Raw genomic sequence first — 26,480 nt, 5'->3', positions numbered from 1 at the left:
GTTTTATGCCGATCAATGACGCACATTTTATACGGGTTGACTCGGTAGAGTGGATTTTATCTACAGTCCTGAGCAGGCAGGTTCCTATCTAGGAATACGGAGTACGCCGGAGTATTTGATACATCGACATCTGCAAGGCGTGCATGATGCATTCATGAATCAGAACCAGTGCTGACCTGGTCGCAATGATAGGTCGAAGCTGAGAGGATAACATTTGGTGTGGTAGCCAATTAGATGCTTGGGTTGTTGAAAAAAACAAAATTGAAAGAGATATTCTTCTAGACATTAATCAATGTCCAAGAAATCCAATCTTTTGGGACCCAACGAAGCGGGGGCGAAAGGGAAATGAGCAGAAGCGAGCTAGGGAACAATAATAGGGCTGTATTGAAACCAGAAAACCATAAGATTAGCGCGCTTGTCATGAGCAAGTACATACTATCTACGCACTACGCAGTACTACGCAGTACTACGTAGACATCTGGCAGCAAGTGTATCAGGTCCTGCATCGGTTCAAACGGGGACACGGCATAATGCGATGCCTTCTCCCCTGACTCTGGGAATACAGAACGACGGACTAGGAACTGACGCAAGTGAAACCAAAAGACCCAGACAAATGAATAAGATCCCGCGCGACGGTTGCCCGATGGATAAGTTTTTACGCCTGGAAGGCAGGGTTTACTCCTGCTTTCGTAGGCATCGACTAAAAAGCAGGCTGTGTGGAAAGAGTGCGTCGTCGTGTTTCAACCCCAACCTTAGATAGGAAAGACCGAGGTTTAGGGATCCAGAGTGTAATTTCTTCTTTCTCTCGGAGCTCGCTTGAGAGTTCGGCCGCAACGCAAAGCATCATCAAATCTAATTTGTTCATGACGATGATTCGGTCGGCTGGGTCTGCATCATGCATTGCTCTCTCTCTCCGAAAATTCGCTTTCCATCTCTAAATTCTCAGTCAACCCTGGCCCTTTTTTCTTACTGGCTTAACTGCAAAGGACCGATCTGCTGGACCCTCAGCTCCTGCTGGCTGGATAGTGGATCCCTCGCGCGTCTGCGATCTCGAGGCCCTATTAATCACAGTAGGCTTTCGAGTGAGCATCTCGGGAAAGACCTGGTGTGGATATTCCATGGCATGATCCTTCAGCTCAGCACGGGAGCCGCCACCCACTGCGGTAGCGAAAGGTTGAGACTGGAGGAGGGAAGAAGAGGGCCATCATGGGCAGTGGATCGAAGCTCCAGAAGAGGATCCAGCTGAGCCCGTCTCTGAGCCATGAGCCTTTTCGCCCTTTTTTCGACGTGTAGCAAGTTGGCAACGGTGCGGGGAAAGAAGATCCCAAAGCAAATCGCGGCCGATCGAGCGAACCGAGTGGATGCGAAGAGATTGGGGAGGACCAACTTTAATTTCTCTCTTAAGGCTTTTCAAGTCATAAGAAACGCCATCGCGGGCCCCTTCAATTTTACCTGGAGCACCGACAAGGCTTTTCCCGAAATCACGGGGGTTTAATAAACGATCATATTATTATTATTATTATTGTCATCGATCGTGAAGGATGGGCGCCAGATGGAACGGAAGGAGAGGATGAGCAGAATGCAGATAACTGGACTAGTCTCCTCCTCTGGCTTGGGGCTAGTGACCTTTCTAGGAACGGCGGTGGATAAGCGCCAATGCCTTCCATTACGCAAGCTCCGCGGGGGCGGCCGTCAACAAGTTTCGAATACCACGCACAAATTAAATTAACTTAAGACATTGTATCGGCTGGTGTGGATAGGAACGGCTGGGTTGGGCTGGTTCACCATGCTCAATCTTCTCATGGTAGTCGTTCTTTGAGGTCCGAAAGTGCAAACAATGACATTCACTCAAACCACAATGATGATGATAATGGCAGCAGTCTCAACAGCGAGCAAGAGACACAACCAACAATCACAATAATCAACAACAATTTTCAAGTACAATTGCATGACTCGGGTCGCTACCGGGATCCATATCCTAGTCTAATCGAGCCAGGTTCCGGAAGCCATCCATACTTTTTCCATGGCTCCAGCGCATCTGGTCCGTGCGGGTCATCATCGGCTTTAACATGAAACATCGTTTACAATGGGATTCCATGGGTCCCGTTCATGGGCCTTCCTTGGTCATCTCACTGTCTTCAATGATTCCATGTGCCCAATTCCTCTCAGCTCCCTTCCACCCCTGAGCCATACACGTATTGGACTTGCAATCTAGTACGGAGATAGATGGTACTCATATTAATGAAGACTTCATCCACACAAGGTCAGAAAAGGGGGCTGAAAAGGGGAAGCAGAGGAAAGTGACAGTGAGACCGAAAGACACTGAACACTACGTACGATCGGTAACGATGTCATGGATATGAAATCATGACTCTCAGGGCTGTGATCCGGTCAGTATCGTCAATTGACGTCTATGCTTTAGCCATCATCGATCTGGCAGCTCTCAATCGGTAGAACCAGATCCTTGATCCCGGCAAGCCAAGCAGCGGTTATTTTGCTTTATCCGATCATCATCAGTCGGGGTCATCTACTAGTCACTACTCGGTAACTATCTACTGTGTCGGAGCTGCTGGGTTACTACGGTATTGCACCGGCCACCATTACGCTATTTACCCAGTAGTTGCACATCGATCACGACCACTTCTCTAGTCTATACTACACTAGGCAATAAACATACATCGCCTGGCCTGTGGATGTCCCCGGGGGTCTGACTGAAAAAATGATCGGCCTCGCGATCCGTCCAGAAGGACCCTGACGACAAGTCATACATTTGGCCCTCCCCCCGACTGGGCCTCCTCTAATTTAACTAATTGGAGCCAAATGGATAGGTCGTCTTCACAGTTGATTGCATTATTGCTCTTTGAAACTTAAGGCAATATTCTATATGCGCGCACTGGCCCCAGCCATGGCACTGCAATCTCGCATGACAGGTTTTTCTCGGGGAAAGCCCAACTCCATCCGCGAACCCACAGCGCTGTCAAGCCGTCGTGCGAGTGCCTTCTTCCTGTCTCGAACAACAGGACCGAGCTTGATGGGATTATGCAGGAACTCCCCAGTGCAATTAAAGTTGCTGATCAAGGAGGGTTTTGTCCCCTCATAGCTTAAAGCTTTGGGTCACAATCGGCTAAAGGGGTTCTTTCATTATTCAGTACGCTGATTATCCTGATCACCCGAAGAGCACCCGATGTGGCCACTTGCAGTCGTGCACACAATTTTGCACACGCTTTTACTCGAAAACGTCAGAGGAATCCCCCAGTCGCGCCTGCGGTGGATGCCCGGTGACCTTCAATTTCCGGTGGACGGCGCTATCATGCAGTCCACAGCTTCCCACCTCTTCTTTACCCCCTCCCCTTAATATCCTGGTCGGTTCTGTGCAACACTTCCACCCATCAACGTATCTAGAACACCCCTGAACTCTGAAGAATGCAAACAGCAAAGAGGGGGGTGAAGGGGGCTATGCTGTGGCCCCGCATGCAGACACAGAAAGGAGGGGCAGAAAAGACAGCAGAGACAAGAAAGGAAAAGTATGTGCGAAGGCCAACCATAGACGGATGCTTTCCTCGTTGTCGCCACAGACTAGGAGGAATATCTCGAAAAAGGATAGGGTGAGAGTTGGGACCGCTGCCCATGAGTGGCTGCTGATGGTCGCGACCAAGTAGGCCCTTGGTGTCCCCTAGTAGAATGACGAAGTCAAGACGGTTGCATGCCAGCCTCAGGACCAGGCGCCGCAGGAGGCCAATCAATCCGACCATCATCCCCGCCGTAATCTCCCAGTTAACTCCCTCGTGACTACTACCGCCTTCCTCCCATCCACCTGATCGCGCCGTTCATGGCTTCATACTTCTCTCTGACTGGCACTAGGCCAAAGCAATGCAAACGCACTGGCTAAACCTGCAGTGGCTCAGGCACCCAAGGTGCCTGCAAGGCATCTGTTCTAGTGTTGTGATTCGGTTGCATATACCCAGGACTACCATGGATCACTAACTGCATTGGATCCAACGCAGGACAGTGTGTGACCGATCGTCAGAAAGCGTCAGCTTGAAGCCAATCACAATCATGTTCACTGCCCCGGTCACCTCTTTTCATAGAGCGCTAAGTGGCGTTGTTCACATCGTTTGGCTGTTCTGGGGCAGCTACTTCCACCGAATTAGCTGGAGTCTGTTCGGTGGCAATAGCGGAGTTTTCGTTTTCGGTGCTGGAAGCTCCAGGCTCTTGCCCATGCCCAGTGGACTCGCTTCCCGCTGGTGGCTTCTCTGAGGCTTGAGGTGTACCTTCTAGAGCCTGCGGTGTACCGTCTGCCTGCTGGGGGGTTTCGAACAGAATCTTCAGGTTTTTGCCGTCCTCAATTTTCTCAAACTCAGCAAGTTTGCTTTTCGCGGACAGCCGTAGTATGCGCCAGGTTTTGCTCGATTTTGAACGCATGGCATAGTCTCTATCCTCCTTCGTCTGTGCGGTGTCGATATCTAACTCGTCGTCCATGATTCCCATCATCAAGGAATCAGCAGCAGGAACGGAGAATCTTACGCTGCGTCAGCCCATAGCTAGCGGATAATTCTACGGATCGGGGACGCCTACCTTTCCGGATCCTTGAGTCTTTCCAGCCCTGCCAGCGATTCACCCTCAGAGAGAAACTTCAGATCAAGTGACCCCATAGGAGAGGTACGGAGGCGCTTGTTTGCATAGACCTTTGTGGCATGCTCACGAGCGCCTAGGTATTCCGATACAGAAACGGGCGACCTCTCGATCAACGGACAACCCTCTGCTTTCCAGCGCACCCAGTTCTTGTCCCTTGAAAGAACGGTATCCACCATACGATAGTAGAATTTACCACCGATACCTTCCTGAAGATATTCCTCGATCGCCTTCCTCATCTTGACAGCCCATTTGGCCTGATATCGTTAGCAAGCATCCTAAACAACGGAAAATCACACAACCGAGCCTTACATCATCGTCATTCAACACGAAGCCGTAAAGGACAGACTTGTTGGTCAAATCAGCTAGCTTGGCTTTTGCCTTTGGCGTAAGAGAAAGCATAAAATCAAGAAGGATGAGAGCCTGGACAAGAACATGTCTCCTAAATGCCGTGTCATTGACCTGCGATAATGCATTAGTGGACGGTTCGAAGGACCTTAACTAACATCGCGTACCTCGAGGTCGAACAAGTCTCTGCTTGTCAGGTACTTAGGATTGAAGCTGCTCGCAATTTCCTGTCCATCGGTAGTCCGCTTCCGCTTGGAGGACTTTCGAATTTCCTCCGACATCTTGCTGTTGCTCGAGTTCTCGAGGTCTGTGTCCACATTCTTAAAAGCAGAGAGGGTCGCTTCCAGCCCGGTCTTGAATTTGGCAAAATGCTGAGGATCAAACGTCTTGGTCGGGGCAGAGAAGTAGGCCTGCAGGCCCCAGAATATGGGATACAGATCATCAAGATCCACGCCCTTATCCTGAGATTCATCTTTACTGCTAGAAACGACCACCCGTGGGGTTTTAGGAGGTTCTTGCGCGGGTGTATGGGATTCGCTCGCAGATGTTGTTTGAGCTTCACTATCCTCCTTCAGGCCTTCGGTCGTTGTTGGCGCCTCTGGTTCATCTGTCATCTCCACATCCGGATCGGCGACATCCTTTGCGGCGGCCTTGGTAAGTTCATCATAAGTAGTAACATTATCCGTATGGTATTCACCCCGAAGGTTGACGGCACTCTTATCACCGAGGGGGAAGCTTTGGAAGAGGAAGATGAAGACGCGCCCGCAGAAGACTGTATCTTCAGCCCGTGAAAGCCTGCGTAGTAGCTCGTTGCAGGAGCGTAGGATGATTAGACTCTTTTGCTTAAAGTGTTTCTGCGGCGATGTCAACAGATGCGATGCAAAAGACAATGGCTCAACCAGCGAACCTACCTTAGTATTCCGCTCTCTTCGTGATTCAAGATAATCAAACACCTTCCGACAGCCGTCAATGGTTTGGCTGTCAAGTAACTCCTCGATCAGCCAGAAGATGAGGCCGGGCTCACACTGCTCTGCGAAGATGTCAGGGCAACATTCACAACCACAATTCCACCAGGAACTGACCATTATCCGAAAAGATTGAGATTATATCGAGGAGGTTCCATATGCGGATAAACGAAGGGTCTTCGATCGAGGTAGAAGCCTGCGGGTCAATTCCTGATTAGCCATGCTCTTGCTTCCGCGACGTTGTTGTAGGAATCGGAGTTTGAGTTTTGGGAGGGGATATTATACAAGAAGACTGTAGAACTTCTCCCGAAATGCTATTTCTACAGCAGCAAACTGAGTCTGCTGGCTGAGGCCCTCTGCCAACTGTTCGTCGTCTCCATGGATGAGCCAGATTGAATCGCCCAGCTGCGATTCTGTCAGAGGGGGTTCGATGTGATTGTCCGGTTTGGCACGTTCTGCGCGATTTAGGAGATCGTCAATCAGCCTCCTGTAGGCGTGGATCGCGCCGACATCAACGTCCGCCATGCTGAAAGCTAGAGGACTGGATGATAAGTCGTTGCGAGCGTAGAGAGGTAAAAGGAGGTTCGAGTGTTAAGAGGGAAAGGGAATAAAGCAAGCAAGCAAGCAGCTGCGGCTCTGCGGGTTCTAGCCGCCGGAGGTTTAACTAAGGAAACTACTAACAGTATCGACCGACACGCGCGCGCCAGAAGCTTTCCCAATCCCGCCGCCCGCCACGGACCACTTGCGCAGATAAATCGGATCCGCGCCCCCGGAGTCCCTTCAAGCAATCCTCCCCAACGTCTCGGAATGGGCCTACAAACTCGTCAGGCAATGGCGCAGGGCCTTGACTCCAGACCGACTGTGGAGGACTTCCGCGAAGACAGCGCATGGGTGCGGTTAGCCAAATCCCACTGGCTGGACGGTTCCAAGGCCCGCAAAGTCAAGCAGGATGTTCTTAAAAAGGACCTCTGGGATCCCCTCGAGGCTGAGAATTTCAGCTTCAGGTCGCTTCTGACGCTAGAGAATCTCAATATCCTGGAAAAGTGCGCATCTCCCGCAATGCTTCTTCGGACTTCCCCTCTTCGACAATGCCTAACTCGCGAACAGGTTTCTTTGGCCGACCTACACGGAAGATGCCTCGAACTACCATGTGCTCCTGCTTGCCTTGATTGTGAGCGTCAAGCAGCGGGAACATTTGCCGATCTGGGGTATGTGAATGGTTTGCACTACTGGGACAATATGAATTGCTGATGTAGGATCAGATATCTTCTCCGATCGACCGGCGGATTTCTCCAACCTTTTCCACCGTATCCTTTCAATGAGCGTCGATCCTTCCCTCGGAACTTCTTCCCGGTTGTCGATAGTTTCTTTCATTATTAGCGCCTTCCAGTCCGTCGAGAATCCGTTGATACGCAAAGAATGTGCACCACTGGTCTCGATCTCCATCTGGCACAACCTGTCGAGCGAAGAGGCAAGAGACCGCTTATTGGCGAGGAGCTCGGGATTGAAGAAAGCATGGAGAGCCGCAGGGAAAAGGTACGATGCAGGAGATGAAGCAAGCAAGGCGAAGATGCGCTTTGAGCGATCGTGGCTATACACCATGCTTTTGGATTTCTTCCGGAGATTGAATGGGCCCGAAAGAGAGCAGGCGGATAATCTGCGGTACTGCGAACGACTACTTGAATTCCTTGTGGATCTAGAAAGCCAGCCTCCTACCAGGCGCTATGTGAACACGCTCTTGAAAGACCTCAACTTCCTGTCCGTCATCCGCCTGTCGCAACTATACCGCTCTGCAGACAGCGCGCTGTTCCGTGATCTATGTGGTCTTCTGGAGCATTTCAGCGCGTTTGCAATTGATGACTTCACCGGGGAGGCTCTGTCACCCCAAGCTATCTACGATGCCCACTGCCAGGAGTTGGCACGTCTGCAAAGAACCTCTATGAAGTATTTCAAGGACAAGTTGATGATTTTGGCTCTTTCCAATTACGGATCGATTGAACAACGCTCTGAACTAGAAGGTCAATTAGCTACCTTGGAGGAATCTGAGCTTCGAGTTTTGTGCTCGCATCTTGGTTTCCGTACAGACTATCCGAAACAGTCTCAAATAACGCCGGATCGTCATCTGTACATGGAGGTTCTCTTGTCTTTCTATGAAAAAAAGACGACATTCCAGGAAGCTGCCTCCCAGCTCAGCATTGTTCCCACCGAGGAAAATCTCTACGACCCTACTTTGCTCCGCAACGAGACATACGATGGATCCAGGCCACTTGCGATCCCCAAATTAAACCTCCAGTATCTTAGCACCGGTGACTTCTTGTGGCGCTCCTTCTTGCTCTATCGGTCAGAGGCTTTCTTCCAAATCCGCAAGGATATGGAGTCGATCGTCAAACGTATGCAACCTCGTGCAAGCCGGGACGGCAAGACATTGAACTTCGACGGTTTCTCAAGGATGGCCATCCCCATTACGAAGCCTGCCATCATCGAAGTGGCACCTCCCAAGGTCGGTTCGGCAAAACCTGCGTTCGTCAGGGCTGAAATAGCTATCGAAGTGGGTAGACTGGCCGACCACATCCGGATGGAGTGGGAATCACTTCGCCCAGATGACGTGGTCTTCTTGTTGGCTGTGCAGTCAGATGATGCAGGAAAGCCTGGCTTTCGAGAGCCTGAGACCCCCGGCCTGAAGTATCTTAGAACAGCAGAGGTTGTGCAAGTACTTGATGAGAACGGTCGTCCATTGCGCGAGCCTGTGTCAGGCCAAGCGAACGGGCACAGATATAGGCCGCGTGTGCGGAAGTTACTGGTCAACCTGGACTCTGCTGCCTTCAAAGCCGACAAAGATGGCCTTACGCGAGGAAAGCCAGATGTATACCCGTTGATCAACGTGGTAGCCAGACGGAAGGGGCGAGAGAATAACTTCAAGTCCATTCTTGAGACGATGCAGAAACTCATTGTCTCGGATATCACCCTTCCCTCCTGGATTCAGGATATCTTCTTGGGTTACGGAGATCCTGCTGGTGCTCAATACACACAACTGCCTAACCGATTGAGGTCAGTTGATTTCCGGGACACATTCTTGGATTGGCAGCATCTCGTTGAGAGCTTGCCCGGTTCAGCCATAGAACCATCCAAGGAGGAAGCATCAAGCTTTGGTCCCCCGTACGTAGTTGAGTACGTTGAAGAACCTTCTAAGATACCTTCGGCGGAAACGTCGAAGAAGCGACGGAGGGAACAGGCCGAGAGAGAAGCAGGACCCAAATCTCTTCGCGTCTCCACATACAAGCCGCCCAACCCAGGCCCGTATCCAATTGACGCGCCCAAACTTAATACCGTTCGATTTACTCCAGCGCAGGTGGAGGCCATTGCTTCAGGCACTCAACCAGGGCTGACCGTTATCGTCGGGCCTCCTGGAACAGGGAAAACGGATGTTGCGACGCAGATCATCAATAACATCTATCACGATTTCCCCAATGAACGCACGCTACTTATTGCGCACAGCAATCAAGCACTGAACCAGCTTTTCCAGAAGATTGTCGCATTGGACATTGACGAACGTCATCTCCTCCGTCTCGGTCATGGTGAAGAGGAGCTAGAGACTGAAACCAGCTACAGCAAGTACGGACGCGTGGAATCTTTCCTTGAGAATCGCAATCACTTCCTCGGCGAGGTCATTCGGCTAGCAGCATCCATTGGAGCACAAGGTGCCCATGGCAATTCGTGCGAAACTGCCGGATATTTCAACACAGTCTACATCCAACCTGCGTGGGCCAAGTTCTGGGATCAGGCTCGCAGTGAAAGCGCTTCGACCGAAGAGATCATCTCGGCCTTCCCGTTCCATACATACTTTGCCAATGCGCCTCAACCTGTCTTTGATGCGACAGCGACAAAGGAGACACTCCTTGACGTGGCTGAGGGATGCCAGCGGCACATTGAAAAAATCTTCTCCGAGCTGGAAGACATTCGTCCATTCGAAATCCTACGTCAGCCCAAGGATAAGGCCAACTATCTGCTTGTGAAGGAGGCAAGGATTATCGCAATGACATCAACGCATGCTGCCATGCGTCGCCAGGAAATCGCCGATCTCGGCTTCCACTATGACAATGTGATCATGGAAGAGGCGGCTCAGATCACAGAGATCGAGAGCTTCATCCCCGCTGCTCTGCAGAACATGAAGAATGGCGAACTTCCTCTGAAGCGAGTAGTCCTTTGCGGTGACCATCTCCAGAATTCTCCCATCATTCAAAACATGGCTTTCCGGCAATACGCCCATTTTGAGCAAAGTCTGTTCCTCCGGCTGGTGAGGCTGGGCGTTCCTGTTATCACACTGGACCAGCAGGGCCGCGCGAGACCCAGCATTGCGGAACTCTTCCGGTGGCGTTATCAGCAACTTGGAAACCTGCCTGCCGTTGAGACGGCGCCAGCGTTCAAGCAAGCCAACTCCGGTTTCCAGTACGAGTACCAGTTCATCAACGTGCCTGACTACCAGGGCACGGGCGAACGTGAACCCACTCCCCACTTCATCCAGAATCTGGGAGAGGCCGAGTATGCCGTTGCCATCTACCAGTACATGCGCCTCCTTGGATACCCAGCATCCAAGATATCCATCCTTGCCACGTATGCAGGCCAAACGGCATTGATCAAGGATGTCTTGAATCACCGCTGTGCCAAGAACGGACTATTTGGCATGCCCAAGATCGTGACGACGGTGGACAAGTATCAAGGTGAACAGAACGACTGTAAGTTTTTCCATAGAAACAACCCACTCCGTAGAAGAAGCGCTTATACTGATTTCGTACGTCAACCCAGACGTCATTCTTTCCCTCACCCGAACCCGCACCGTCGGATACCTCCGTGACGTCCGTCGTCTGACCGTTGCACTCTCCCGTGCACGTCTTGGTCTGTACATCCTCGGTCGTCGCGAGGTCTTCGAGTCATGCTACGAGCTCAAGCCCGCATTCGACCTACTCTTCCAGCGCCCAGACAAGCTCATGCTTGCCCCCGGTGAGATGTTCCCGTCTGCGCGCTCCCTGGACGACGAAGTCCAGGGCACTCCGATGGAAAGCGTCGAACATCTCGGCCAGTACGTTTTCGAAATGACCCAGGCAAAGCTCAAGGCCATGGGTGGAGAAACCGCTGTTAACAATGAGATGGATGTGGGAGGCGACGAGGAGGTTGTGATGGATGAGGATGAAGTCATGCTTGGGGCTGGGGAGGAGGGCGATGATGATCCTTTGCACGAACATACTTTCACTGAAGCGTGATCTGTTTCTTCTTGTTCTTGTTGTATGCCGGTCATTCAGTACGTGTGTATGCAGGCCACATGCTCTTCTTTTATACTGCTAAGAACCCCGATCTCCATCTATTCCTGACCAAATTTCATATATGAATGGACTTGGATGGCTGGGCTTTTATTTGAATGACTGAATGGTTGTGATGGCTTCTTTCTCTTTCTTTGCTACTTCGTGTGCGTCGGTAAATTTGCCTGGTAGCAGGATTAGTATTACTATAGAAGAAGAGCCTGTAGAATTGGCTATGTAGTTCCGCTTTATATACATGAAAAATCTCTATGCCCCATTCTAATCCATGTGCTCTATCGTGCCCGGCCGAAGAAGATGCTAGTGGTTGATGCAGTAGCAAACAATAAGCTCGCCTGAGCAGACGCACCAGACATGTGTAATAAAAACCTAAGATGATGAGGACTCGGACTCAAGCTTCTTGATCTCCTCAACAATGTTTTGAGGGTCTTTCCATGCTAGAGCGACAAACCTGATAAGTAGAACATCAGTAATCAATGCCTTCTGTGAGTGAAGAGATATATATTTGTATGCGAATACTGACTTAGTGTGGCTTCCCCTGGCGAAGACTTCACCCTTAGTGTTGGCGAATTTGATCGACGTGTATGCAAGGGTCTTGCCAACTGCAGATGACTGTAAGTATATGCAGCCTTTTAAGTGGGTTCAGGAAACCTACATTTGTCACAGCTGACTTCCTGTTACACATGCAGCGGGTTAGTCTGTACATGCTTTTCCTCCTTTTGGTCATGACCACGAAAAGAGAGGGCATTGAAACATACCGCTAGGATCTTGTCTCCTACTTTACCACCAGAGCTGAGGTACGTCACTGTATAATTTGTTAGAGGTCTTCGGGTAAAGTAGAAGTTGCTGTCTGCTCACCATTCAGGTCGGTCGAGACACCGGTCGCGAAAAGACCACGGGAAGCGACAGCTAGGGAGCCACCAAGGTCCACTTTGTGTCATTGGGTGTTAGCAGGGGCGTGTTCAATGTGAAATGGTGTTTGCATGTGGCCTACCCATGCTCGCAATCGTGCCGCCATGGAGGATGTTCAGGCGGTTCTGGTTAAAGTCAGTCACCAAGTAGAACAGTTGCAAATCTATGGCTTACCGTGTGCTCCTTCTTGATATCGAGCTCAAAGTTGACCAACCCAGGTTTGGCAGCAGTCACACGAAGCTGGATGCGACAGGATCCATAGTTAGTATAGAGTTCCGAAGCATTTAGCCGGTATCAACGGGTGTCCCCGGGACCGATTTGCAGTGAAGCCTCAGCCGAACGTGAATCCATTGAGGATGATTCTGGATGACGCTGGTTGTGCCATCCCGACATATAAACTTACATTGTCTAGCAGACTAGATCACCAATTCCATTGATGTTCAGTCAGTAAGCTGAACCCAGGACAGGCATGAATAAAGCAGTCTGCTTCTATGACTTACCGAGGCTCTAGCCCCGAATTAGCCCGAAAGGACTCCCAAACCTGCAAATATATATTCATGTTAGTACAGGCATAATTTCTCAGTGTAGTGCAAGACTAGGTAAATAACTCACAGAGCGGACAAAACGCAAGGCAGTCATTTTTTACGGAAATGAAATTGGGGCAGAGATGAGAGTGAAGCTTCTTACAAAGTAGATAGATAGATAGATAGATGATTGTTTAAAGCGAGATCATCGCGGCGGCCGATTGATTGCGCTTGGGGCCTGTTTGGCGCGCCGGAGCAGCTCCGCTTTGGGGCAGATCGTCTCCAACTTTCAAATCCCAGGCGTTGGTTGGTTTCCTTCTCTTCTTTGGCTTCAGCTCCAACGCCCCATTTCTTTCCCGCCGCATCATGCTGCAGCGGTGACTCCTGCAGACAAGATGGCTGCCGCACCATCTTCTCGTCCCTTTGAATACCTCGAAAGCCTTGCTGGCACCGTCTTTTACAAACTTTACCAGCAGCCATCGACGGCTCTCGCCATTTTCAGGCGCATGCTGCCTGATCTGGGTATGTGTCGCATGTGCATTTACCATCCCAGTGCTTCGTCAACTGACTGCGTGACTAGCAAAATGCTTTGTCATGGCACTTCTCTACCTGAAGGATCCGCTCCCCGCGGCGGATCTGGAGGCTTGGGTTAAATCAGAAAGCTTGAAGTAAGTGCTGGGCAAGCACCCTGGAAGGCCTCCGCGGCGATTGTGATTAACACAAGCCTCACACAGAGAACGCGACAATGCGCTCTCCATCCTAGGGAGACTGCATATCCTATCCAACACTGTCACAGCGGATAATGTCCGCGCCTACAAAGTCACCGACCCGTTCGCCACCTCATTGCGACATGCTCTCACCGGCGCCGACCAGACACAATCCTTTGGCGTCCTTTCACACGTGCCTGCTGGCTCAGAAGTCTCAATATCCGATCTCGATGAATATGCGCGACGACAGTGGGAAGGAGTGCTGGGATACATGGTCGGTACCGGAGGCATGGGAGCTCCCCAAGTGACCCTCAGCAAAGGCGTGAAGGAGCTCCTGCAGGCGGGTCATCTGGTTGAGATCCGAGATCGTCGTGTCGAAATCACCCAGGATGGTTTCGCCTTTGTCCTGCAAGATGTCAGCACGCAGGTGTGGCACATATTGATTCTCTACGTCGAGAGCGCCAGCGCCATCAAGATGGACAGTGTGGAGGTCCTGTCGTTCGTGTTCCTCCTCAGCAGTCTCGAACTCGGAAAATCATACGAAAAGAACCACCTCAGTTCGAAACAACTGCGCATGCTCACCGACCTTGCCGACTTCGGTATCGTCTATCAAGAATCGCCCGATGCACCGCGTTTCTACCCCACCCGTCTTGCAACGACGCTCACATCCGATTCCAGCGCCTTGAGCAACCCGCTCTTGGGCTCCCTCTCTGGTCCTGCCGGCGAAGCCTCCAGCAAAGCGGGTACGGGCTTCATTATCATCGAAACCAACTATCGTGTATACGCATACACCTCATCCCCCCTACAGATCTCCCTGATTGCTTTGTTCACCACCTTGAAATACCGCTTCCCCAACCTCATCACCGGCAAAATCACCCGCCAGTCCGTCCGTCGAGCCGTCGAGATGGGCATCACTGCCGACCAAATCATCTCCTATCTCTCTACTCACGCCCATCCGCAAATGCGGAAGCACAACGTCTCCCGCTCGACGTCGAACCAGGCCGGGATACCCCCGTCAGTCCTCCCGCCCACCGTGGTGGACCAGATTCGTCTCTGGCAGCTGGAGCGGGACCGTGTCAAGGCTACATCCGGATTCCTATTCAAGGACTTTGTCAGTCTGGCAGAATACGAGGCCCCATGCCGGTATGCAGAGGAAATTGGTGTTCTGGCATGGAAGTCGGATCGCAAACGCATGTTCTTCGTGACGAGGCATGAACAAGTGGCTGCGTTCCTGAGGAGCCGCAAATAAAGCTGAGGGTTCATCAACCCCATTAAAAAGGTGTTGGCTGAAATGGTTTCATGAAGCTGAAAAAAGAATATATTATTATAGCAAAGTTATGGCTTCTTGCGTTGCATAGAGGTACGGCAGCTCGGCGTTCTGGCTTCTCGGGACATTTTTATGAAACTGATGATATATAACCCACCCAATTCGGAGAAATGCGATTGTGAGGTGGGGTCTTACAAACTGTATAATAGCTGGGAAAATCAAAATAGAAGAAAAGAAAGTGTGATAATTAAATGAAATAGACAAGGATTATTAATAGTGATATGATGGTAACTATCTGTCCGTCCCTAGCACAAGCACAGCAAGACCACCACGCATCATATATACTAGTAATACAACATGAACACAACTCTCCTAATCCTCACGGCCTCTCCACCAATAATGGACTAAACAACCCAACTACGACTAGTAGGATACTACTCCCTGAAACGCTGACCACAGGGTCCATGGGCCTTTTCAAACGCCAACCCAAACGCCCTATAACTCCGCTTCGCGTCTTCCGTCTTACAGGCATCCTCCAGCATCATGAACGCCCTCCTAAACCTCCCCGTGACACCCCTATCCAACGCAGAAATAGCCGCTGCCCGCTGAGAATACCCATGCCTTGACACGGTCATCGAGAATGCATTTGGTGGACGAATGCCCGTCACTGGATCCGGTGCATCAAATAAGTCTGCGTAAAGTATGGCGTTGAGGACGGTCATGAGTCGTCCGAGCCAGTATGTGTATGATTGGGCTGTGGTGACTGGTTCGAGGCGTGTACGTGGAGGTGTGGGCTGTTCTATAGTGGTGGATGTTGAGGTTCTTTGCGGGAGCCGTGATGGAATAGGGGAGTCGAGACGGTGACGTGGAAGTGGTCGTGCTAGTTGTTCGGGCCGTGGTGGTGGTAGGGTCCTTCTTCTGCTTCCTCTGCTGGATGCTGGGTGAGGGACGATGGGTCTTGGGAGGTGTGAAGGGAACGGCGTCGGACGGCGTCTAGTGGTGGAGATGGGAGTGGTGTCTGGGTTGGGATGGGCTGAAGGTCGGGGGGTGGTGCTTGTGCTTGTCCTTGTGCTTGGGGCTTCTCTTTCTCTTCCTCTTTCGTGTTGGTCCTCGCCTTCGGCTTGAGGTTGCATTATTGATAGTATAGATCTTATAGTTGTGTATGTCTGGTTGGTGGTTGTGGTTTAGCTTTATTTGGAGGTATTGGGGATAGGAATAGCTAGATTGAATCTGGTTTTTGATGGCTCTGGTGATTATCTGGGTCATATTGATACTGTTGAATGAGGAAGGTTCATTTTCTGGGTGATGGATAATTATTTGATGCCGTACTTCTGGTCAAGGAACGTGTTGTGTCTGGGCTATCTGCCCTGTGAACGAACCACGGATCGATCAGTAAACATCTATCACCCGAAGTGAAGAAGGACTACAGTCACTCTCACCTGCCCTTTTAGTGTCAGCACAGAGAATATGTTTGCTCGTTTGTTTGTTTCTCTACCACATCGTTGGTGGTCTTGCTGGTAATGTAAAGAATTAATAGTTCCGAGATTTGTCTGCTCGGATGTATTCGACATCAAAGGATAGTATGAGATCCCGAAAATGAAGCGAGTAGGTAGAGTGGTTATATCAATGGAGCATGGCACACTTACATGTAGATGCAATGGGTGCAATTAGTCCCATTGTCTCAATTACTTGTGTTCATTGTCAATCGCTGTTTCAATAACAACCAACAGTAGAAGACTGGATTGAGGTGAATGAATATAGCAAAACTTCAGGTGATGCACTCTTACGAGCTGGTTGTGGGCCATTGATTTGACACTTTCCTGAGTACTAGGAAGCAGCTATTCACCAAAGTTGGCTATTGTCACAATTGATACGTGCCTGCCTAGCCTGGCACGGTTTCGAAGTATGCAACTCCCATATATCCACAGTATAAGATAGAACCTTAAGAAGTCAATTGTATCTGAATCTATATGTTGCATGTATTCAAGCAAATCCTATTAGACCAACTCCGGCTTTTCAAACGTCTATCGCGTTTACTCCAGAATCCCTATTATCACATCCATAATAGTAATCTACGCTGACCAGGCAGCCATTCCCAAAGTGCTTGCTGCCACATTTTTTGCGCCCGCCAACTTTGCAGATATCTTGAAAGGCCTCCCACATCTCATCACCAGTAATTGTGCAGTCCTTGCCGTTCTCGTCCTTACCGCGGATCTTCACCGAGCAGCCGAACTGCTCCCAATTGGCCCAGCAGTTACCAGACGGCGCGAGGGCCTCTGCGTTGGCAGTATAGAGTGTCGAGCCACGATTCATCTGGTTGACAGTCTTGTCGCACCACTTGACATTCAAAGTACTGCAGAGCGTCGCGCCTTTACAATCTTACGGTGAATTTCCCGTGCAGTAGGCTCCGCTGCTGAGGGTGGCGTCGTCCCAGGTACTGGGGCATAGATGGAAGACATTGGTCAGGGGTCCTTATCCCTGTGCCTCAACGACAAAGTAGTTCGTGTCGACAGTATCAGATTCGATGGGAAGCTCCCACGTCCAGGTGTAGCCACTCCGAGAGACGGGGACAGGGCCCATCGAGGTCCACGCCCAATGTAGACATCAGACTGGTTGAATCATGGGAGAGGATTTCCCGAAAAGGACCCGAAATTAGAACCCACATGTGACACTTTTTCCGCGACTCTGACAGGGCTGAAGCTTGTGTAGTCCCACATGATAGCGATCCAGGGTCCACGGATAAGGTAAAACACATAACCGATAGTCAAATCTAGTTCTTATTGACAGTCAAGTTCCTGAACTAGCGCTGCCCTAGACTCCATATCCACCCAGGTATCTCATCGGATGCCAAGGACTGTACTTTAGCACTACTATCGCGAACTGCCTTAGCGCATAGTGTCCAAGTAACGCCTATCAGACAGTTCTTGATGTTCCACCGTCTACAGGAAAATTCCCTAGTAACATACGGGGATCGTAAAAGTGGATCTAAGATTCCTGCGATATAGTGGTTTATCTCTCCGTGTGTCCTGTCAGAGGCCGTGTCTGGAGTTTTATTGACTATTACTGGGTTAGCACAGTCAATCATCTCAAGATGAATGGGACCCTTAGATGGGAGATAAAAGTAGTGACTCAGATTAGGTAACTCTTCAGGGTTTCCAATGCCAATTGAGCCTCGGATGCTGAAGCTTTGCAACAATTGCAACTACCGTATGCCTCGAGTCCTTCTACTCTGCATGGTTACATTATATGGCTTATTCAGTAGAACCCAATCTTCCTCATTTGATGCTCACTCCTAAATACATCATTGCCTGGGTCGACCCTGCACTAGTTTCAACTGGAAATGATCAATTACTACGCAAGGACCTGGCCAAACGTGGATCCAAAGGACTCAACGGTCATCCGAAATTGGGTCTTCAGCAGCCATCTCAAGTTCGAGGGACTGGTCAACGATGAAACGAACGGTATTGAGGATGAGCAGCTTTGGCAGATCGCACTCACGGGATACAATTACAATGAGATGCAAGCAAGCCAGGAAGCCTACCTAATCCCTAAGAGACAGAGAAGCAAAGCTATGACGGTCCTTGCATTCGATCACGAACTCATACTCGCTTCGTCGCAGAAAGGCGAGTCGTTCTCGTATTATTATACGGATACTCCTGTTGCTAAGGCTCTGGAGCGGTGTCAGGTTACTTGGCGGAGGGATTTTGGGAAAGAGTCGATCCATAAAAATGAGGGCAAGTGTGGTGAGGAAATGGCGGCTCATTTGTACTACTTGGTGCATCCGGGCAAGTCTTTAAGTTCCCAAAAGCCAAGGGTTGCTACTATTGTGGGAGGTAAAAGGACTGATCCTTGTACGGATAATAAAGGAGTGAGTGGATGCATTTTTACCCTTCGACTCCTTCCTAGGATTCTGTTGGCTGGGTGCTAATCGATCTGTTCATAGGAGAAATTCGGATGCAGCACATTTGTTCAGGAGTACGGCATTGATGTCGTGGATGCCAACAAAGAGTTCAAAGAGTTCAGTCTGAGTGAGATTGCGGGTGGTATAGAGAAGAGGAGCCAGATCCAGTTATGCTACTCTCCTGATACGAGCAGCAACAGCAAGAAATAAGGATTAATGGTCATAATTTTGGGTGGCTTTGAGCCATATGACCTAGTGGCTCTGGATGTATGATAAAGTTTACCACTCGCGTTTCCATTCGACTAAGTCGAGGGAGACTCCAGCTTGAGCACCTAGCTCCGTGACTTGGTGCCTCAATTCTGGGGGCCATTCCCCACTGTTTGTCTCTATATAGTCAAACAAGATAGATATTCTACGAAGATGAGGCGTACAGGATCTCCAATCCCTCAACCATGTCCGAAGCAAGGTCAGAACGGCAGAATCCGTCCATTCATAGATCGGCCAATCACTATTATAATCTCCGCCATCATTCTGTAGGCCTAACTCGTCCGTAATGGTTAGATATTCGATATTCCTTGGGACCACATCCTGCAATCTCTTTGTTGTGTCTTCGACAAACCCTACGAGGAATGCCAGGGGAATCCGAAGTCTCTTGAGCTCGTCGAAATTATTGAGGGCATGCAGCGAGCCCTCCATCTTGACAGCGGGATAAAACTGCTCATTGCCTCCAATTGGGGCATCAGCTGTGATTGTTAAATCCGTTAGAGTACTTCGAACATGACATAACGCGGCCGCGACCCTCTCAAGATTGACGATAGGCGAAACGAAGTCATCCTCGACGCCGTAGTCGTAATACCAGGCCCAGCGAAGGGTTTTGAGGTTTGGCGTGACTGACAGCAAGTCACCGAGATAGGCTTCCCGTACAGCGGTCAAATCAAGCGAGGTAAGATTGGAAGGCTCAGGTATGTGCGCTGCAGGCCATGTGAATTCATCCGGGTTTTCGACAGTGACGGACATGCTTTGGACGTTCGGGAGATAAAACAATGGTAAGACATTGGCGGTGTTCTTGCTTCTATCTCGGGGGGTCACTTTGGGCTTTGTGCCGTCGTCTCCCACGACGCGGTGGAAAGACACATCACGGAGATGTTGAAAGGTAGGTAGCCTGTACGTCTTAGGTCTGCATAGGGCTGAGTTGAGAACCATCCCGACAAACTGACTTTCTTTAGTGAAAATCGGGCCAAGATACAAGCTCCTGAGATTCGAAAGTTGTGCTACCAGAAGGGCAAGAAGAGCATCAATAGTGCCCTGATGTAATTCGCGTATCCAGAGGTCGCTGTAGGGTACTCCAGTTCCCTGGACGAATGCAGTGTATTCGGTCAACTCGGAGTTGGAAATGGGAATAGTGTAAAGAGAGCCTGCAATATTCCGACCTCTGATGCGCATTCCGTCTAAGTGAACAATTGTGATGTATGCAGCCAAATGTGGCCTGCATGAGATTGTGCGTAAGAGTTGAGTGATCGGGGGAGGCGAAGGAGCTTCCTGCCAAAACCAGTGGATGTTTGCGTAGAGGAATGGCTCAACTTGAGTGCGCAGCTCTTTATTGACAAGACTAAGCGTACGCAGTTCAGCCAGCGAAAGTAGCTCGAAGACCAAATGTAACACTTCAACTGGGAAGCTCAGGATCCTCGATGCCGTCTTATGTTCGGACGACATTGGGACAAGATTCACGAATATTAAAAATGAAGACCTGCGACTGTTGTAGGAGAAAGTAGAAGATGAGTAGAGAAAACTAACACGAGAAACCTGATGTTCTAGTGAGGTGAAACCCTGAATAATAGCTCCATGTCTGGAACCCTAGCTGCTAACTAGATAGATTGATGGAGTGGATGGACTCCACTGCGTACTTGGAAGAGATCCACTCGGCAATCTTCCCGGATTCACTCGATTCATGCCTAAGGCAGGCCGTCCATTGCAATCCCTACTTCGTCCCCATCAATGGAATTATTTAGTTTGTATCTATTGAAGGATAGGGAAAGCTAAATATTCGGTTTGCATTGTAATTCATTCATATTAAACCTATCTCATTTGTACCTCCGCTTAATACATGCTTGGAGGCTTCATTGTGCAAGCCGGACAGACCTTACAGCACCTCACAAAGAGAGAGAAGTGGGCGAGTCGATGGAGTTGCTCGGTCAGTTCAATTTTAGGAAAGACTGCGCTGCTGCCTCTCCAGACTGCTTCTCCTCCTTCTTCTCCTTTCTCTCATTCTGTGCCCGCAGGTTCTCGAATTTATTCGTTAACCGAACCCGCCTCGGCAGTGCCCTTGGACTCGATCTCGTCGACTCTGCTTCGGATGTGGGCGTTGCATCTGAATGATGATCGCGTGCCTGAATTTGCAAGCCAAGACCAATATTGTCCTCAGTTGGTATCAACCGCAAGAACTGCTGGCTGTCTGTGTGGTGCTCTCCTGAGCATGACCGGGGCGCATCTGCTGCATGGGTTCTCATAGGATCTGAGCTTGAGCTTGAGTTTGGATCTGCCTCCATCTCGGCTTTACTATGGAACAACTCCTTCCGGCTCAATACCCGATTTGACGGTCGACCGGTAACCATCACTGGAAGCGTCTTGCGGGCATTGTCTGGCTTGCTGCTGCCATGGTCGCGCGTTGAAGCCGGAAGTACATTTGTTCTTCTCAGCTGGACTCGCTCATTGCTGTGGCCTCGCTGCGGGAGTGGTAAGCCTGATGGTTTCTGCTCCGATGCCTTTGTATTGCCATCATGCATGCTGTTGCTTCTGCTGCATACTCCAGGAATATCCTCTGATGAACCGGACTTCAGATCCCCTCCGCCATACCGTTTTCCAGCAGTATGAGGTGCCCCCAAAGAGGAAAGCACACTCCGTCTTCCTTCATGCTGGTACATCTCATGCGAATACAGATTTGACGTCGGTGGCTTGACAGGAGTGGGAAGTCTAGAATAATTGGCATAGTGAGCCTTTTCACCCGTAGCCTGATGAGAGACAGGGAACGAGGTCTCATGCAGGATCAGAGGTCGTCTTTCCTCCTCCTCCTTCTGGGATACGGAGATCAATTCTTCATTGCAGTCTCCAAGATGTCCTTGTCCTTCCTCCTCGGCTTGAGTGGAAGGCTTTCCAGCATCTGTCGTGTCTGAAGGTAGCATCACTGCTCGCCTGATTCGTTCTCCACGTACGGAACGGAGCTTCTTGGTTGGTGTGGATGCCGATGAGCTAGTTTCTGTGGCAGATAATGGTGACTCGGGGGTATTTGGGGGAGGACAGGTCAAATCGTTGATTGTGCTTTTGCTAAGATTGTCATGGGTGCGGTTGCTGTGGCTGGCTTCAGTGTTCATGTTGCCTGAGCGGCTACGACGACTTTTAAATGCACATTTGAGAACCTGAAAAGAACTGGCAAGAAGGGATCTGCGAGTTACCCGATCAGGCATCACGAATTTAGTATGGCGCTGGATCTTGGGAAGGTGAGAACTGTGATTCGAGAGTGCTGGAGGCCAGCTTCATCTGCACTGCAAAGCATAGAAAATGGCTTACTGTGTTATGGGTTTTGAGCAACTATAACAAGTTGCGTGAAGTAGGAATAGGAACGCGCGTCGCCACCGTATTCACTTAGACACGGGATATCTTGTCTTCGAATTCACGTATCGATCCCGTGATCAGGGAGCAATATCCTCATCAGCATCCAAGACGCATGTGGGTGTGATGCTTAGCTCACTGATAAGCTAAGAAGACTTGACTCCTAGAGGTATGGAATAGTTAGGGCGCAATAGCGTTGAGGACGTGCATTCAGGCAACTTCGCTGCAGCCCTTTCTCACTATAAAGACCACATCGATAACGCTTTTTGAACAGTTTAGGAGAGTGGATAAAGCCGGGTATTGTATGGACCCTCAGTTTCACCATTTCTAAAATCAGAGGGCAGGAACTTTCCATTATTGCCCAGTAAACCAAGGGTATGCATTGTCTATCCATGCATGCTAATCTTTATACATACAGATGCCAATTCAAACAATGCCTATATTCATGCTCGACACCAAACACCGCATCAAGTCATCATGCCATGAAAGTAAATAGAGCAGACACCCGTTCTACTCCGAGTCACTATCCACCACGAAGCCCGCGCGCATGCGTCTGCGATTTGCTGCTACAACCGGTGCGTCATCATCGTCTTCGTCCTGCGCCATTGCTTCATCAGGTTTGTTCGAGTCCTGGTCTTCGTTCACAGCAGAACCCAACAGCTTATCTCGATCCCGACTGAATACCAAATCGTCATCGAAATTGAAGCCATCGTCCGCCTCCTCAGATGGCGTGCCCTCTTTATCCGACATAGGCGATGGGGCATCCATGTTCCCCATCACGACGTCGTCATCTTCGTCCACTTCGTCAGTCTGCTTCCCACGTCGTTGCCGCTTGCTCTTGGCTTCACCTGTCCGGGTGCGAGTGGTTTGGCGCTTGCGTTGACCTTTCTTATTGGTTGAACCGTCTCCGTCCTCGGTCATGCCGGTAAGTAGTGCCTGCTTGATACGCTGGGCTTGTTCTTTACGTCTCTGCTCCTCCAGAAGGAAGAACTCCTTGTCTCCTTCTTCGTCGGTGTCTTCGTCACTCGCGTGCACATACAGATCACTCTTGATCTTGGCGAGACGAGCTCGGCTATTTTCCAAGCGTGCCCGGCGACGCTCCTCCAAGGTCTCCTCATCCACTGAGTCCTCCTCATCCTCATCATCTGGGTTACGTTCCTTCCGCCTTTTCTTCTGGGTTGGTTTTTTGGCTGGATTTGGCGCTGCCCGAGGGTTCGGCGGGAACAAAGGCCCGTCTGGTACCTCGTCCTCGCCCTCGGAATCATCCCCAAAGTGAATATCAGGGTTGTACTGGTTGTCTGACGACTTCTTTCCACCACCGTATTTCCGTCGGATCAGCTCACGGGGGTCCCGTCCAAGTGTTCCTCGCTTGGCTTTCTCGAAGTATTTGTCGATAAATGACTTCATCTCCCTGAGATCCTGAGCCTTTGGGGCGGAAGGAATGACCCAGGCTGCTCCAGGCACGTCCTCGGCACCAAGTCGTTCAAACTTGACCAGGGTCATAAGAAGACGGAGCTTCGCGTTAGAGAACATGGCTTGTTGGCATGCATCGTCACGCGCATTCACAGCTGCAGAAATGTTAGTTCATAGTTCAGATGGAAGGGAATAACAACATACAAATCATAGGGTTGGGAATTCTGGAACTCTCTGCGCCCGCCTCTCGCAGGGCCTTCTCCTGGGCTTCCCAAGCCTCCCTCTCCTCAACTGCCGAACCCAACACATCGCTGACCCAACTGACCAGATCTTCCTCGCCATCCAAAACCAATGCAGGCACCATGATGCTGATTTTCTCTTCAATTGTATGTGCCTGTCGGGGGTCGATCTCTAATTCTGCTGGAGCCTTCCTGGCACGGGTGACTGTCTGCCGCTCGTGACCATATTCGAGGTAAAATGTAGTCGCGTTGATCTTACTGAACAGCAGCTCCACGAACAGGGCAGGCCGTTGGTCGAGCCTCTTTGTCAATCGCCGGATAATCTGGCGCACGAATTCTTCCCACTCCTTGAAGATCGGTTTACTCGAATCCAAGGCGCCTGGGCCTTTAATCATCCGGTAGAAGAGGTTGATGATATCGAGTCGGAATAGCAGAACACTCAGTTCTTGCTTGAAAGCAATTCTGTAGAAGTAACGGTGGGCGCGTTTTAGCTGCTCAGTGTTCAACTCCTTGTAGTGCTTGGTGAAAGCAACAAAGGTGTCAACGCATTTCTGATTGCAGAATTTGGCGGCGAACCGTCTGAAATCGAACTTGCGCTCTTTGGACACTCGTTCTGCTTCCATGCGATCTTCATCTTCGGAGCCATTCTCTTCATCATTCTCGTCGTTACCAGCACCTTCGACATCCTTGGCTTTGCGTCTGGCACGTCGCCGAGATCGTACTTGCATATCGAGGTTCTCCTTCGAATAACGCTCCAACATTCGCAAGAAGACGTGAGTGAGTTCAGTGCACGCATCCAGATACCCAAACGGTTGATCCTTGTATCCTCGAATAACAGCGAGGACGCGATCATGGGTTGTCTCCTCGTAAAAGATACGATTTTGGATATTTTCAGCGATCTCCTGGTCTTCTTCGAGCGGAGACTGGGCCATATCCTGCACGGTCAACAATATCTGGGTGAAGCAGCGCATTCCAGCGTTGAGATCTTCCCAGTCCTTGTTATCCAGCGCATACTGCATAGCACGATTCAAGAAGACGAACGTTTCTTGATTCAGGACGCCCGCAACTAGGCCAAAGCTATCGGGTTCCAGCTCCTTTGCCGGCTTTTCGCTCTCTGCATGCTTCTTGCGTTGGCGTGCCCGACGTGCACGCTCCGCTTCGAGAAACCAGGCAGTAGTGTAGAGAAATTGGCGCGTGTTGATGTCCATGACACGGTCTGCTTCACGTTCGATTGCCTTTCGTACATGAGTGAGAAGGGGGTTGAAGCCAGAGTCCAGAAACTCTTCCACAAACATCCGCAAATTGTTGGAGGCAGTCGAGTTCAGGTGGACCGGAGTGCTGAAATCATTGTGCACAGTCAAATCTTGTGGCTTTCGCCGAATTAGTGGCTTGTTCCACTTCTTGGTCTCGTCCATCTTTTGAAGAGTCGCCTGGCCGTCTTTGAGCACGTTCTGCCCTGAGACGGTCGAATACTTGGCGTCATCACGCTTGACCCAGATCATGGTCCCAAAGCGTCCATGTCGAGTTGGTGCGTTCTTCGCGTACTCTCTCCGCAAAGACGACTCCTGGCGCAGCAGGTCGTCTAGCTCGTCCGTCCGTTTCGCTGTTCGTTGCGCATCATCCATGAATAGCTTCTCCACATTAACGCCCCTAATCAGATGGAACAATATCTCCAGAAGAGCAACATCTTGCATGGTGAAGTCGTCCCCAACGTTGGAGCACATAGTCAGAAGGAGAGCGAAGACATCCTGATCTTGGAAGGCGTTGATTGTTGCAGATCTCGAGGTTTCCTCCTCGTCGCCTTCCGCCGCGAGGCGAGTATTTGGGGTTATCAGAGCGATGTTCCGGAGGAGATAAAGTAGTAATTTGAGGATGCCTTCGTCGCGGGTCGTTCGCTCGGATCGTGGGATGGCCATGCTCGGAATGCCGATGCGAATGATAGTTCGAAGATAGCTGGTGCTAGCATGACTTAGTAGGCCTCGCTTGTATGAAACGTGGACATGTTGTATGTATGGTATATGCCGATGATGGTTGATTGTCAATTCCCCGTGTAGTTCTACCGGCCATGTCAAAGGGACAAGCAGCTCTACTGCTCTCTGTTAGATATAGTCGCAAAGGTGTGTGGCACATAAAATTACTTACAGCATGCCAATGCGATCCTAGACATGTACTTGGTTTGTTTCTTGCTACTCGCCCAGACTGCCAGGATGGGGAGCAAATCTCCGTTGACAAGATTGGCTTCTCCCAGGCATCGTGCCACATCCATCCGGTTGTGTTTCTCATCGTATAGCTTCAGCCAGCGTTTGATGTCCCGGAGACAGGCCAGAGCGTCATCTCCCAGTACATATTTGTCTGCATCTTCGCCATTGAAACCACCCAACTATAAGCGAGTAATCAGCTGTGTTCCTATCCTATCATTCAGTCCTAGAAGGGAGTTTACTCACGGCAGTGACAAGACTATAAACATGGGCGCGGACATCCGGGTCCACTACCTGCACATCCGGTGCAGACAGCACTGGTTCTTCGTTTTCCATGCTGGGCTTGCACACCTTGTATCATTCCTCCTTCTCACTATCATCATCTGCTTGGTGATCCTGCACGCGCACCCCTAAATTGGCCATCAACCAATAATGGCGCGTTATTCACGCGTCGAC

The 26,480-nt window shown here is 50.3% G+C and overlaps 10 protein-coding genes across 10 annotated transcripts; 3 read left to right on the top strand and 7 right to left on the bottom strand.

Moving 5' to 3' along the window:
- Nucleotides 1–4,092: 4,092 nt before the first annotated feature.
- On the bottom strand, nt 4,093–6,470 carry BO88DRAFT_411487 (THO complex subunit THO1/HPR1; the record flags this gene model as incomplete). Its single annotated transcript, XM_025708041.1, has 7 exons — nt 4,093–4,525; nt 4,576–4,889; nt 4,945–5,094; nt 5,148–5,834; nt 5,892–6,010; nt 6,063–6,141; nt 6,231–6,470. The coding sequence occupies 7 exons, from the start codon at nt 6,468–6,470 to the stop codon at nt 4,093–4,095; spliced, it is 2,022 nt and encodes a 673-aa protein (XP_025566367.1).
- A 206-nt stretch (nt 6,471–6,676) lies between these two features.
- BO88DRAFT_401707 (RNA helicase aquarius) lies at nt 6,677–11,486 on the top strand. The gene is made up of 4 exons (XM_025705909.1): nt 6,677–6,988; nt 7,053–7,153; nt 7,208–10,678; nt 10,749–11,486. The coding sequence occupies exons 1-4, from the start codon at nt 6,777–6,779 to the stop codon at nt 11,201–11,203; spliced, it is 4,239 nt and encodes a 1,412-aa protein (XP_025566366.1). The 5' UTR covers nt 6,677–6,776; the 3' UTR covers nt 11,204–11,486.
- Nucleotides 11,459–12,843, bottom strand: BO88DRAFT_484950 (PaaI family thioesterase). Its single transcript, XM_025712312.1, has 10 exons — nt 12,782–12,843; nt 12,670–12,710; nt 12,573–12,585; nt 12,344–12,409; nt 12,252–12,294; nt 12,116–12,187; nt 12,016–12,062; nt 11,913–11,931; nt 11,781–11,859; nt 11,459–11,708 (listed from the first exon to the last, which is right to left on the bottom strand). The coding sequence occupies exons 1-10, from the start codon at nt 12,806–12,808 to the stop codon at nt 11,627–11,629; spliced, it is 489 nt and encodes a 162-aa protein (XP_025566365.1). The 5' UTR covers nt 12,809–12,843; the 3' UTR covers nt 11,459–11,626.
- A 156-nt stretch (nt 12,844–12,999) lies between these two features.
- On the top strand, nt 13,000–14,932 carry BO88DRAFT_381250 (TFIIH/NER complex subunit TFB2). Its single transcript, XM_025704573.1, has 3 exons — nt 13,000–13,215; nt 13,274–13,361; nt 13,428–14,932. Exons 1-3 carry the CDS (start codon nt 13,089–13,091, stop codon nt 14,647–14,649), a joined length of 1,437 nt encoding a protein of 478 aa, XP_025566364.1. The 5' UTR covers nt 13,000–13,088; the 3' UTR covers nt 14,650–14,932.
- BO88DRAFT_473125 (uncharacterized protein) lies at nt 14,799–15,800 on the bottom strand (the record flags this gene model as incomplete). Its single annotated transcript, XM_025711755.1, has 1 exon — nt 14,799–15,800. The coding sequence occupies one exon, from the start codon at nt 15,798–15,800 to the stop codon at nt 15,102–15,104; it is 699 nt and encodes a 232-aa protein (XP_025566363.1). The 3' UTR covers nt 14,799–15,101.
- An 883-nt stretch (nt 15,801–16,683) lies between these two features.
- BO88DRAFT_449970 (uncharacterized protein) lies at nt 16,684–17,126 on the bottom strand (the record flags this gene model as incomplete). The annotated part of the gene is made up of 2 exons (XM_025710533.1): nt 16,684–16,980; nt 17,043–17,126. 2 exons carry the CDS (start codon nt 17,124–17,126, stop codon nt 16,684–16,686), a joined length of 381 nt encoding a protein of 126 aa, XP_025566362.1.
- Nucleotides 17,127–18,007: 881 nt separating this feature from the next.
- BO88DRAFT_411482 (uncharacterized protein) lies at nt 18,008–18,778 on the top strand (the record flags this gene model as incomplete). Its single annotated transcript, XM_025708040.1, has 2 exons — nt 18,008–18,535; nt 18,611–18,778. The coding sequence occupies 2 exons, from the start codon at nt 18,008–18,010 to the stop codon at nt 18,776–18,778; spliced, it is 696 nt and encodes a 231-aa protein (XP_025566361.1).
- A 69-nt stretch (nt 18,779–18,847) lies between these two features.
- BO88DRAFT_484948 (uncharacterized protein) lies at nt 18,848–20,388 on the bottom strand (the record flags this gene model as incomplete). The annotated part of the gene is made up of 1 exon (XM_025712311.1): nt 18,848–20,388. Exon 1 carries the CDS (start codon nt 20,279–20,281, stop codon nt 18,848–18,850), a length of 1,434 nt encoding a protein of 477 aa, XP_025566360.1. The 5' UTR covers nt 20,282–20,388.
- Nucleotides 20,389–20,576: 188 nt separating this feature from the next.
- Nucleotides 20,577–22,068, bottom strand: BO88DRAFT_473120 (uncharacterized protein). The gene has a single exon (XM_025711754.1). It carries the CDS (start codon nt 22,027–22,029, stop codon nt 20,761–20,763), a length of 1,269 nt encoding a protein of 422 aa, XP_025566359.1. The 5' UTR covers nt 22,030–22,068; the 3' UTR covers nt 20,577–20,760.
- A 468-nt stretch (nt 22,069–22,536) lies between these two features.
- Nucleotides 22,537–26,360, bottom strand: tof1 (putative DNA repair protein (Tof1); the record flags this gene model as incomplete). The annotated part of the gene is made up of 4 exons (XM_025704572.1): nt 22,537–23,742; nt 23,792–25,915; nt 25,969–26,206; nt 26,271–26,360. 4 exons carry the CDS (start codon nt 26,358–26,360, stop codon nt 22,685–22,687), a joined length of 3,510 nt encoding a protein of 1,169 aa, XP_025566358.1. The 3' UTR covers nt 22,537–22,684.
- Between the last annotated feature and the right edge of the window lie 120 nt (nt 26,361–26,480).

This window comes from Aspergillus vadensis (genome assembly GCF_003184925.1).
Source record: "Aspergillus vadensis CBS 113365 unplaced genomic scaffold BO88scaffold_3, whole genome shotgun sequence".
Taxonomy (NCBI): Eukaryota; Fungi; Ascomycota; class Eurotiomycetes; order Eurotiales; family Aspergillaceae; genus Aspergillus; species Aspergillus vadensis.
This window is presented reverse-complemented; position numbering and strand designations above follow the sequence as displayed.